Source organism: Rhamphochromis sp. 'chilingali' (assembly GCF_963969265.1).
Source record: "Rhamphochromis sp. 'chilingali' genome assembly, chromosome: 8".
Classification (NCBI taxonomy): Eukaryota; Metazoa; Chordata; class Actinopteri; order Cichliformes; family Cichlidae; genus Rhamphochromis; species Rhamphochromis sp. 'chilingali'.
In genome coordinates this window covers 15422425-15436091 of record NC_137935.1, presented here as the reverse complement: position 1 = coordinate 15436091, position 13667 = coordinate 15422425, and the positions used below count along the sequence as shown (strand labels likewise).

The 13667-nt window shown below is 41.4% G+C and overlaps 1 protein-coding gene across 5 annotated transcripts in view; it reads left to right on the top strand.

The window, feature by feature from the left end:
• Positions 1 to 1046: 1046 nt before the first annotated feature.
• Positions 1047 to 13667, top strand: part of LOC308401692 (rho guanine nucleotide exchange factor 26-like) — a 29228-nt gene continuing 16607 nt past the window's right edge. Inside the window, exons 1-9 of one of the 5 annotated variants that reach the window (XM_080890031.1) lie at positions 1047 to 1563; positions 3962 to 4029; positions 4716 to 4789; positions 5220 to 6741; positions 7553 to 7604; positions 7683 to 7825; positions 9732 to 9788; positions 9992 to 10152; positions 13486 to 13638. In XM_080890031.1, coding sequence (XP_080746157.1) covers positions 5296 to 6741; positions 7553 to 7604; positions 7683 to 7825; positions 9732 to 9788; positions 9992 to 10152; positions 13486 to 13638 — 2012 coding nt within the window. In that variant the 5' untranslated portion in view covers positions 1047 to 1563; positions 3962 to 4029; positions 4716 to 4789; positions 5220 to 5295. Of the gene's footprint in view, positions 1564 to 2880; positions 4030 to 4576; positions 4790 to 5219; positions 6742 to 7552; positions 7605 to 7682; positions 7826 to 9731; positions 9789 to 9991; positions 10153 to 13485; positions 13639 to 13667 lie in introns of those variants that run through there. The other 4 variants (XM_080890028.1, XM_080890029.1, XM_080890032.1 and 1 more) reach the window with 4 other exon arrangements.

Here is a 13667-nt window from a genome sequence, read left to right as displayed (position 1 = left end):
CCACCTCTGGCCAAGTGCCACAGCCTACAGCCAGATCAACCTGTGACACATATCTGCACCACGTTTGAATTCGTGTCATGCACATTTGTACCTTTCAATTGTGTCTGTTTGTGCGTCATGCAAACAAACCTTTGAAATGAATGAAATGATATCATATATTTATTATCAGCCTACATTTGTACAAAATGCCAAATGACATACACATAAGAATCACCATCCTGATATCAATACTTTTGCCCATACGAAAAATGTCGTGAACACACTAATATTTCACCAGTGTTGTAACATCACATGTCGTTAGCATAGTCTGCCTGTGTCTTCCCTCTGCAAACAAACATGTTAGAGTTGGTTGTGATATACAGTCTGCATAAGTGTGGTCAATCTAATAAACATTTATAAGGAGATGGCAGTTACTGTGAATGTACAGCAGTTACACAGTGATTAGTAATAAACAGTCAGACAATGACCCTGACAATCTCATTCAATCTTGCAGATTGCACCTTCTGTGGAAAGTGGTACCACACGGTGTGTGTGGACTTCCCTTGTGCAGAAGGCGACTACAAATGTTGTGGGTGCTAAATAAACAGAAAAAAGTGATCCCTGTTGTCTTTGCTTACTGATTGTTTTCAGTGTTGACAATCCACATTGCTGGCATTGCATCTTTCAACATGTTTGTGGGCAGATTTGGATGTACCAGGGGTAAGTGCAGCCACTCAGCCTCTACTCACTGTGATCATAGCAGCAGGTGCAGATGTGTCACAAGTTAATCTAGTAGTGGCCTATGGTCATGTGTTAGTGGTGGGAACAGTCATATCCACTCACTCTCACTGGCTGTTTATTACTAATCACTGTGTAACTGCTGTGAATTCACAGTAACTGCCGTCTCCTTACAAATGTTCATTAGATTAACCACACTTATACAGACTGTATATAACTCCAGCCATGTTGATGAATTGCCTATATTGGCTGGAAATATTCATTTTCAGGGAAAAGACACAGACAGACGATGCTTACAGGATGTGATGTTACAACACTAATGAAATATTGATGTGTCATATTTGTCCAAGGCGTATTTCATTGTTATGGAAAAAGAGAATATCAAAATCATGATGACCAATTGGAGTGGTGATTTCTATGACTTTGTGTATATAATTTGGAATTTTGTACAAATGTAGGCCAATAAGGAATATATGATATCATTTCATTCTTTTCAAAGGTTTATTTGCATGACGCACAAACAGACACAATTGAAAGGTACAAATGTGCATGACACGAATTCAAACGTGGTGCAGATGTGTGTCACAGGTTGATCTGGCTGTAGGCTGTGGCACTTGGCCAGAGGTGGCGCTGGTTGACTCGACTCCATGTTAGTGCACAAAGTAAACAGCACGCTGTAGTTGTGAAGCAAAAACGCTGAATTCGGAGAAATAAACCGTGCGAGGGGAACGATGACGACGACAAGAGTCTCCCGATCGTTTACTCTTTGTGTCCTGTGAACAACAACGGCGTGGTGTTACTTGTTTGCTGTTTTCGCGATCGCGTCGCGCATGAGGATATCACCAGGTAAACTCGCCACATTTTTAAGCATTTTGTTGTTCAACAGCATCAAGACTGACGGAGTGTGTTTGAGACAACCTCACAAATGTCACAGATGACACATTTGGCGTTTTTTTGCTGGTTTGTCGGTAGCAGCTCCTGAAACGCAAGACTGACACACATCTGTTCGACCAACGCCAGTTGATCTAAACGCCAGTAGATCTGGAACACCGGGATTTAAAAATAGTTACGCAAAATGGAGCGTGCCCGCTCAAATCAAATCAAATCAAATCAAATCAAATCAAATCACTTTTATTGTCACATCACATGTGCAGGCACACTGGCACAGCACATGCGAGTGAAATTCTTGTGTGCGAGCCCCACAAGCAACAGAGATGTGCAAACACAACAACACAAACGAGCAAAATACAAGAATGACCAACCTGAAATTAATAAATATATGTACAATATATAAGTGTGTGAATGTGTGTGTGAATGGGTGGATGACAGGTTGTGTAAAGCGCTTTGGGGTCCTTAGGGACTAGAAAAGCGCTATACAAATACAGGCCATTTACCATTTACCATAATAGTGTATGCATTTCTGGATGTGTATACTAAATATTTTCCTACGTGTGTGTGTGTGTGTGTATACACATTTTTACAAATTAAATAGTAAAAAAATCTGATCCGATCGGCTGTAAAGGGTTAAGCTGCTGTTTATCAGTTTGGTTGGTCTGATATAAGTTTTTTCTTTTTCTCTTTTGTTATGCTTGACACTTTGTTACGGCCCTAGCAGGGCCTCCTCCTGAAGTTGCCTGTGTGGGCGTGTCCTACCATCTCTCTTGTCTTGGGTGCCACCTTTTTATTTTATACAGCTGACTCCCATCACCAATTGAAGGTATTTAAGCCCAGAGAAAGGTGAGCTCTGGGCCAGAGTGCCATTTGAGCTGTTGCAGCTAGTGAGCTGTATTTTGTGATTGTATGCTCCTGCTTGGTGGGGAGGAGTGTGTTTGGTTACTAACCCTTTTCTGACTTACTTCTCAGTTTACCGACCGACGTTTGAGTTTTGTTTTGTTTCTTTAAATGGGGATAGCGGCTTGTCTGTCTCTTTTAGTTGAGTTATTAATAGAAACTTTAATAAAACTCTTTAATTTAACCATTTTGCCTCTCTGTCTCCTTCTTGCGACCCGGACACTTTTTGTTACTTTCCCTAATCGCCTGGACCCTTTTAGGGGAACGTAACACACTTCTTTTGTTCTCCACTTGCCCAGCTTCCTCAATTTTTTAAGGGCACAGTACACACCATGCCATGGAGGGGAGGGGAGGGGAGGGGAGGGGAGAGGGGGGCAAATAAACATTTTGAAAGGTTTTGAGAAGACAGAAGATAATCTGGTAAGAAAAGAAAGAAATGAGGGCTGGCTCAAAAATGTTGCACAGCACTATATGTGTTTAAAACACGGCAGTACACAACAATACTGACAACTGGCTGTAGGAGCAAGCTTTGCAAAATTCTGTAGGAGCCATTTTTTTTTCTTTTTGTGTATTGTGTAGGGGACACTTTTAATCCTGAGCATGTTATTATTTCAACACCACCTTGTCAAACAGCAGCAGGCCCACTCTTACGGATGATTCACAGGTTATGGAGAAAGTGTAGACACGTGTTTTGGCGGACTGCAAGCATACAGAGTGTAGCATGTGATCAGTGCAGGCTATAAATAACTTGAACTCGGTTTACACTTAATAGGTTTCCCAGTGTGTGTAATGATGGTCGACCTTCTGAAGTCTCCTCAGAGTACACTTCAGTTTTAAGAGCAGTGATGAGCAGTAAGCGCGACAATCGCGCCCCTTGTTGGTCAAACACATTAAGTACTGGCAAGCTGAATGCGCCACACATTACGCCCTAATCAGTAAGCACATAACATTTGGCATGTGCTTAGAAGATTTCGTGAGCGGTTAAACTGTGAGTCAAGTTTTTGAAGTTGAAAGTGGAGCATCTTGTTTAATGCGTTTGTATAATGAGAGAAAAAAGAGAAAACTTATTCCGCTGACAGTATTACGCAACGCAAATACTGGTTGTGATTTAACCACAACCACGGGTTGCAAAACACATTTTATTTGAGTGGGAATGAAAAACTATAAATCCTTTAGGGGGCTTTATTTACTCGGTATTTTTATTAGGCTTAGCAAATGCCATTGCAAAACAACAAAACGGCGGGGACATTCTATGAATTCCACTGCTAGAAGAAGCTTAAAACGCCATGGGTTTATTATGGAGCAAGAATTTGGGGGTAAACACCGGTGGTTTTACAAACCGGGAGGAGGGGGTATATTTTCCCGATATTTCCAGCTGCCTCCAACAGCTTTGACAACTACCTTTGCACTCATCCGTGCTGTGCAAATGATTTCCATTGACTGTTTATCACAGATCATCACGACTGAGAAGGCCTGTTGCAGTTGCATCACAGAACACACGATGGCGCACAGCAGCAACAGGTAATGTTGTTTATATGCTTTCAGTGGCCACATTCCGTACTCCACTCTTTAGAGGTAATACGGCGCTTTAGGTATTTAGACTTGTTTTTGTTCCCTTTAACGTCACGCAACAACATCTTTTGACTGGCCCCGAATGTACTCTTAAGCTTAAAAAGCGTCAAAACTTTTCATTCGTTAATGACGTTAGACTCCTTATTTCCAAAAAGCAGCAGTTCCAAACATACAAAATAGATTCCTTTAAAAAGAGAGAGGAAAATACTGCTGTCAAACGTGTTTGCTCCTCTTTTCATATTGAGCTTGCTGAATAAAACCTTTTAAAATCTAACAACGCTTTATTATTTGATTCATATAAAGTGTTTCCTGCCACTTTACTGTCAGAATGTTTTCACGTTTACGATCAAACCGCACTGTCTGTCTTTCATGGAAGTCTCTGCTGATCCGTAGTATGAATCGTTATGAATCGCCTAGCAGGTGAATTCCTGTGAACTTGGGAGTGCCATTTTTTTTTTCTTACTGTTCTTGCTCCCCTCCCTTCCCCTCCTCTCAGTCATAGAAACTCCCCAGCGCGCACAGAAGCGCTTCAGACGCGTTCAGTGCCCCGCACGGGAGTCGGTTAGTAACTTTCGTAACTCCGGTTTCACAAACCTTTTGTTGATTCCGCGCTGAAAGCACGTTAATTTTATCAGTTTCGCTAAAGAGGGCCGCCACTCGAGAGGGCAGGGAGGATGAACGGATTCTGCATTGGATCGACTGATTAAAGGTAAGTTGGAGACACTAATTAACCTGTGGAAAAAATCTTTTAAAATCTCGCTGAAAAGCTCTCAGTTACACGCCTCTTTATAGCTATACGCATTTTTGCAGACAGAAAAACAGTTAAAAAAAGAAAATTGTGAATAAAGATTCTGAGAAGATTAAAAACAAATGTGGTCTGTAAAGGCACTGCTGCTGCTTAACATTGTTGCCCTTTTATAGTAGTTTAATTGCAACATTGTCTTGTAATTGGGGCATTTCACCTCAGTGAACATTTACAAAAGGGCTGTTTCTCTCCTCACTGGCTTGCTTATGTGTGTTCTTTAAGTTTAGCTGCCAGTATCAGCACTAAATCCCTGTTAATGATTAAACTCTGGGAATTTGGACACCACACTGAGTTCTTTGATATTGATTGGTATCTCTCTCTTGTTTGTTTTCAGGGTTTTTTTCCTCCCGACTCCGTGAGCTTGTGAGGTTGGACACGAATAGGGAAAAAGAGACGCTCGCATTTCAACCATGGATTATGGCAATGATGTAGATTTGTCCAACAATAATATCATGCCTTTGTGGAAACTCCGCACTGATAACAGTAAAAGGCCCCAGGACTCAAGCAATCCTAAACTGCGGCCCCACAGTTGCCACATAAATGGGGTCATGAAGACAAACTTCACCGAGGAGGACAACAAATGTTCCTTTACCTTGAGCCAGCCTGCTGAGAGACTTGTGGTCACACCCCAGTGTGTTGACAATAACACAGCGGTGTTAAAGCATGTTTTACATAAACCCTCAAAGAAAAACAGAGTGGTTCGAAGCATCAGCATCAGCCACTTCTCCAATGGACGCTTGTTGTCCAAATTTAGGTCTGAGGATAGCAAATCTGCTTCACTGGACAATAGGGTATATAATAGGAACTCTGATGGGGTGAAAGCGAGTAATGGGGAGATGATATGGCCTGAAAAGCATCTCTGGGATTCACAGACATGCATGTCCTGTCCGTTAAGTCAGAGTTCTCAGAAGGGCCAGATCGCATTTCAGAAGAATTCACCTTCAACAGAAAATACTCCTCTTAATGGTTCCTCACCTGTCTTTTCACCAGACACTCCTAACAACAACTACAATCAACCTGAACTGTCCTCCCTTTCATCCACATGCAGCTCATCTCCTCCAACCCATCGCATGCTCACCCCCTCCTACAGCTCCACCTCCAGCATCCCCTCCCTCAACTCCTTAACCTCCTCAGACCCCCCAACCCCTCGATCTCCATCGCCAGAAGACAGAGGGCAGGCACTGCTCAGTCAGTCCCAGTCATCCTCACCTATATCCCCACAGGACACCAGGCATACCTCTTCATCTTCTTCCATGTCCTCCACATCACCCTCACCGTCACTCTCCCCATCCATCTGTCCCTATAACGGCATTGTCCTAAGCACCCATAGCGCGGCTGCTCTCAAGATGGGCACCCAGCAGCTTATTCCCAAGGGCTTAGCATCCGATATTCGGCAAAGCAAGGCACCTTCCCCTGGGACACAAGCTCAAGGATCGGCAGGGCTGCTGGGATGGGATCATTCCAAACGTTCCTTGAAAGCCCTGAGCATGGTGGAAACTGGAAGCTACTTTTCTACAGGAGGCCACAATGAGGGGGAAGATGGTGAAAGTGAGAGTCCAGGGGCTCTTAGAAGAGGCTTGAGGAGTACATCGTACAGGAGAGCAGTTGTGAGTGGAGTAGACTCAGAAGTATCAACAGCAGATCCCAAAGGCCATCGGCTGTCCCAGCCCGTCATCAGAGGGCTAGGCAGGGATAAATTAGATTCACTAGTTAGCCCAACAAGTCCTGGCTCTATCAGTCTGCCAAGTGTTGCAACCAACAAGCCTGACAGCCCCATGACACCCAAAGATGTCAGCACCAAGAATTCAAAGCCTAGCCTTGGAACGGAAAAGACTAAAAGCAATGGGAAAAACAAGGTGAGTAAATCAGTTTCAAAGAAGAGAGTGGGTTCAAATTGTACGTGTTAAGAAATCGCACATATTTAACACATTTGTCATTCACTTATAGGGGAGTAGGAGAAATTTTAATATTCGAATCAATGTCTTAATATCTAGAAATTAATTTTAACCGTGTTGTTTTTTCAGAAAACAGTTGAAAAAACATGAAGTTTATATATAATATAATTAATAGAATGAATTATTGTGTATTTTAGTATATTCAGGTGACTTCAGAGAACAAGCTGTAGAGAAGTGCCATAAGTGATCAATTTTAGAAAAGCAAGCCTTTAGCAAATGATATTTGTCAATGAATACTGTGTGAACTTTTGGCATTACTTTCCCCCCCGTTCTGCAGCACATTAAGATTTCTCAACTCGGCAACAATCCCTCTGATGGTTTTATATTTAATTGTGCACAAAGATTGCTTCATGGTGGACTTTTGTTATCTGGGGGAAGGGGGAGGGGTAAAGCTCAAATTGGAAAATTACAACACAACCAGTAAAAGTACAGTGGAACAAGCTTGGTGGCAACAGCTGCAGAGGTTAGAACAAGGCCTTACAAAGAAACGATTAATGTGGTTGATGGAAGACATGACGCAACGTGACACATACACTTAAACACACTGAGGCTCTGTAATTAGACAGGGGTCACTGGAGGAGGCAACTTGCAAAAGGGTACGGACAGGTAGTGAACAGGTGAAACAAGTTTCTTTCTTTAATGGTTTGCATGTGTCCCTACTTGGTTTTTCAGAGTTCATTAAACTCATTATGCTGTTTTTTGTCTGTTTCAGAGTCCAGATAAGAAGAAGGTTTTGACCAGTCAGCTGACTTTTGACAGCGAGGGTGAGAAATTCTGTTTGCGTTTCTGTGTTATATTTTTGCTATAAAAGATCAGAATAAAAAAAACCTGTGATTTTGCAGAGGAAGAGCTTTACCAGAACTACAAGGAGAATGCATTACATAATGACTCAGATGAGGATCCCGATTCCAGGGAACCCAAACCCGATAACAACATTGTAGTGCAGTACAGGCCCATACGTACCTCCTGGAGCCAGCTTAGTGTGGTAAGACATAACACACACAGGCACAATAGTAGTCTCTGTTCTTCCTCTTATATTTTAAATCCTTTCTGGATCTTGGAGTGTGGTTGTGTAGTTTTGGAATGCTAGTGCTCCAAAGAATGCTGTCATATCCAGTTTGGCCACCATCTGTACCCATCCTCCCACTGTTTTCTGCTTTCCTTTGCCCCTCACTTTGTTTATCAGGGAGTACAGGAGCAGTTTGTCAAGGGCTTGTGCAGGCTGGGAGTCAGACAGTCAGCCAGGCCTACAGGAAGTCTTGGAAGCACTTCTGGGATTAATGCCAATATGTTGGCAAACTCTGTACGCTCGTCAGACTGCAAATATGCCTAAAATGTTGCCTCCGGGGAGAGTTGTGGTGGCTTTGCATTACATAATGTAGTTAGTGATTGGAATTGAGCAGCAGAGGAATATAAGGGGAATTGGCTAATTTAGCTTTCTACTAATGCAGCCCCATCTGTTTGTTTACTGGTAGAAGATGGAACGTGTGGGAGCAAAAGCAGGCCATAGCCCAGATTGAGGAATTGAGGATTGTACTGTCTGCACATGGTCTATAATAAGTAGGAGATTGGACTGAAGGCTGAAAACATTGTAGAGAGACTTTTTGTTTTGTTTATATTTATGTCAGCCAGACACTAAAGTGAACTGGGCACAGACTGCCCAGGATTCTGGCAAAGTAAGCGTTCTTTCTATCACAGCTGCTTTACAGCTGTTCGTCTTTGTGAATGCGTTAGAGCCTTCAGCCTGTGATCTAGTTCTGAAGAATTTTCTTCACCCTACAGATTCAGGAATACTTGTGTGATTGGTCACTGTCCTGGTGTGACGGGAATTTTTTTTTTTTCCAGTGGAGCCGAGAACCGAATGTACAAGTTGTCATCTTGTGACTCTTGCTTAATCCTGAATCTGAGCAGCTCCACCCTTCTACTATCAGTGTCTCATCTTTTTGATGAAATGTCACATCCCAGAATTATCATGGTTCTAAGAATTACCATTCACGCTTTCAGAAGGTGCGGCTGTTTTGGAGCTAACTTGCGCAATTGTTTCTAAATTACCTGAAGGCAACCTGATCAAGTGGAAAAAAGGAATAAATAGTTGCCATTTTATAATGACACCTGATTAATTATGCTCAATTTCAACCAGAGAAGGACGATGCTCAATTGGATAAAACCTCTTTGCTCATACAGAGCAATTCAAAAATGGGCTGCCAGGAAAGTAGGAGCAATATCTAGTAACACTGATGGCTGTATGTGTGAAAGAAATCAAATAGTGTGTGTTTGACCTGCTTCAGGTTTATTTGTTCTCAGTGTTTGGAGAGCTGTGGGGCAGATACTCCTGCAGGAGTATCTCTTCCTTATTGCTTTGCACAAAAATGGGTTGAGGAGCTAGTGCAAGTAAGGGAAACTATCTTCAGGATTTCTCATTACTTACATGTATCGGTAAAGTATAATGTGGTTGAGCCCCAGGTCATATTGATTAAATCTGGTGTAACGAAAGAAGGTGTTTATTACTCAGCCTCATATTCAGTTTGACAAAGCCACAGGCTGATTAATTCAATAGCACTCCGCACCCAGTCCCTTTCAAAACGTTGCTTTGTTTCATTCTCATTCAAACATCTTTCGACCAAAGCTCTCCAGCCACATACCAATGCAGTTTCCTTTCAGCTATATTCCACTTTCAAAATGAGCAGAAGTGGTTCCTGTTTAATCTTAGTGTTTGGATCCAACAAATTTCGATACTCCTGTAGTGTTTCTTGCAAAGACTGCCTTTCTTTGTGCTTCTTAGATATGAAAAAAAAAGCCACAGCCTACACCTGTGCTCTGATTGCATGTAGTTAAACAAGTGTCTATCAAAAATGATGCAAGAAATGTTTCTGACTTATTGTTCTGTTTAGGTTAAGAAAAGTGGCCTGTGTGAGCAGATAAGTCAAGAAGAACGCAAAAGACAAGAGGTACGAGTCATTCTTTCTAGCTCATTTTAAGTTATTTTTTCCGATTCATACTTTAAGTACTTAGATGTGTAATTAGTTTAAACGCATACCTCATGTGATTGAAACCCAGGGTCATCGTTACCAGGACCTAGTAGGATGACAGAATCCCATATATCTGACTTTTATGTTTCCTCTCGGTTGATGTGTCTCTTGCTCCTCCTTAGGCCATTTTTGAGGTGATCTCGTCGGAGCACTCCTATCTCCACAGTCTCGAGATCCTGATCCGCATGTTCAAGGATTCTCCAGAGCTCAGGGAGACCATGACCAAGACTGAACACCATCACCTGTTCTCCAATATCACTGATGTCTGTGAGGCTAGCAAAAAGTGAGTGTTGCTGTTTTGTAAGTACATTTGTTATCAGATGAGCACCTTTATTCGTCGTCATATTTGGTAGTCATGCTGTTGGTTTAAAGAATTTGTTGGTTTAGAGCAGGCGTATCAAACATAAGACACAGGGGCCGGAATTGGCCTGGGAAAGACTTCTGTCCGGCCCACTGAATGGCTTTGGAAAAGTGAAGGAGGACATAGATTTTAGACTTTAAGTTGTTTTACAGCTTGGCCTACTGATAAAGACCCCCCCATCCCCCCCCCCCCCCCCCCCCCCCCCCCCCCATAGTAATTTGTACTACACTAAAGTAATTTATTAGTAGATAAACAATTAAATACCATAAAAGTTCCAGTTTTTTCACTTCTATCTACTATAGAATATGTATATTTTTCTACTACTACTTGCTTGCTCATAGGGCGTCATATGAGTGTTGGGTTTTCTCTGAATCTATTATTGTACGATCTACCTTACAATATAAAGCGCCTTGAGGCGACTGTTGTTGTGATTTGGCACTGTATAAATAAAATTGAATTGAACTGAATTATTATTGGTCCACAGTAAAATAAATAAATAATAAACAAAAGTACATTTTTTTATGAATTCACAAAAATCTTCAGTTTTGTGATTACAGGTGAGCTATCAGAAGTTTCTCTGTAATTTTACAGATTTATTTATTCTTGCTGACAGATTTCTTTCATTTAGTACAGCAGCATTTCTTTATCATGTTAAAAAAAAACTGAGACTTATTCATGCAATTGCACTTGCTTTTCCTGAAAGATTTTCAATGTGTTGTTAAATGTTTTTACATTTATACAAAGGGGAGTTTCACTGGTCCGGCCCCCTTAAGATCAAAGTAGGCTGCATGTGGCCCACGATTTAAAGAGTTTGGCATCACTGATTTAGGGGAATTGGTTGGTTGTTTAATTTTTAGGCTTCAGGTGTCTTTCATCACCTTGGTTTTGCTTAATTAGCTGGATAATTTGGCATGCTTAACTATCCAGTGTATGCTAATACAGACTTTCAGCTACTCTCCTCCCTTCAGTAAGGGTTGTTTTCATTGTCAAAGGATTTGTGTTTACGCTGCGCTGAGCTCTTTTCTGGATGCGAGTGTAAGTGAAGTCGCATGCTGATTGACGAAAAGCAGACATGGAGAAGAAGCAAGGGGCAAATTGAGTGAAACGACAAGGAACAAAGAAGTCTTCCTCATAATTATGGTTGCATTGTTAAAGTGAACATTCCTCACTGATTGAAAGCACTGAAACAGGCAGCATGTCTGGGGTTTTTTTATGCGTCTATGAAAAATTGCTGCTATGGATCCTCTGAGGTTACCTGTCCATCATGACTTTATAGTTCACTGTTTAATAACATTCCTGGCCACGTAGCATGACCTTCCAAAAATCGTATAAAGTGATGGAAACAATCATGCATGAGAGGCCATGAAAGCTGAGACTGATGAAAACTGTGATGGCTCAGCAATTACTCTGGTGGATCCGACTCCATTATTTCTACGAATGATTGGCAGAGCAGTTTCTGGCCGCCAGTTGCTCTTCCTCGAGTTTATCTCCGAGGCCACTTTTAGATATGACATCATTTCTTAGACGCTTTCCATGATATCAATATGACAAAGGTTGAACGTTCAGCTGCAATTCAGCCTGTTAATATTATCACATCAGTGTTTCTATATGATGGTAAAATTCTCTCAAATCACTGTTCACTTTTAGTGCAGTCCTGTTTCTTCCTTCACCTGTTTTAGAAACATGTGATTTCACTTTGGTTAAGACCACAATTAGCACAAGATGTACAATACTTTTAAGTAAATCACTTCAAAATCAAGAGTATTTTGAATATGATAATCCTGATGTTTAATTTTCAAGTTTGACTCTTTAATCAGATTTGCATTAAAATCTCAGATTAAAAAAAATCTGAGCATGAAATGAGATTATGCTGTCATTTTCCAGTCTCCTAGGGCGCTTGTTGGTTTGGGGCTAAAATGCAAAAACAACCAAATTATCTTAATACTGCTCAGTGAGATGTGTGTGTGCACATATGCATAGAAACTACCAGTTATTCATGACATTTGATGAAGATTACAACTTTACATGGAAGATTTCACCCCTGGTATATAGTACACATATACCTGGTGCATCTCCAGTACGCATACGTCCTCCTCAATATTTTTACATCATACTAATATGTTTGAATTTCTTGAGAATAATCTTACACACAGGCCAGACACAGTAATGAGAAACTACCCTTGATACTTGGGAAGGCAGATCTTAAGATACACAGAGCCCTGTAGCACTGGTTAAACCAGATGCTTTACTAGGAACAGCTTTGAGGTTATTATCTTAAAACATACCTGAATATCAATCTATTTTCAGCCTTCTGTGTAGTCTGTGTGTGATAGCAAGTAGGAGGGCTGTTGTGTATTTTATATGCAGATGTGTTACTGATTATATTTGACTTGTGTTCTCGGGCTATTACATGCTTTAGTCCCACCACATTTCATAAATCGGACTGTATTCCTAATGCAGCATCTGTGACGCAGTGTATAAAATGAGGAATTCTTCTGCACTTGGAGGTAGACCAGATTTCATTTCACTTGACTTCACTCATGATCCTCGATTAGAGGTCTAAGTTTGAATAATTAAATTATTTTACACTGTTGATTTGACTCATTTACCGTGACCTCGATCCTCCTGAGGACATCCATCAGGAGATGCTTTGCCTCAGAATGAACAGCTTTGACCTGTAAATGTCCCAAATACATCGTTTAGGATGTGAATTAGCATGTGTTTCTTTCTTTTTTGTTATCTCGTGTGCACATGCCTTCATCAAAAGGTTAAGCGTACTGGGTCAGGCATGGGCACAAGGCTACATAGCCACAAAAAGTTTTTTTTTTCCATAGATAGTCACTGTGTGTGTATGTGGAGTAGGTATGGGGGGTCTGGTTAAAGGCTCTAGAGGTGCTTCTGCAGATGAGCAGGAACCTGTTCCAGCTTGGTCAAGGTCCACATCCTGTGTCTGTGCAAGTTTCCTGTTTATCACCTTAGTTGGACATGTGGCATGCCTTTTGAAATGGCCATCTGCTGCTGCTCAGGAAGAGGAAAAGCCTCTGTGTTATGGCTAATGGCTTGCTATGTCTATTTTAAGTGGTGGAGAGTTCCTCTTTTGTCATCTTATGGTGACTTTAGAAGTAAGTTGTTGGCAGCTCTCCTTGTCTACCGGACGTTGTCATTTTACTATTCTATATTATTCCTCAGTAGGGAATGACTCAAGTTAGTGAGTCACACTAACCTTTATTCTTTCACTTCCACTTTGGTGTCTAGGTTTTTCAAGGAACTGGAGAAAAAACATGAACAGAATATAGTGATCGATGACATCACTGACATCGTTTGCAAGCATTCCCAGTCTAGCTTTGATCCATATATTACATACTGTTCCAATGAGGTCTACCAACAGAGGACCCTGCAGAGGCTGGTGTGAGTGACCGAGCAATCACACACATATA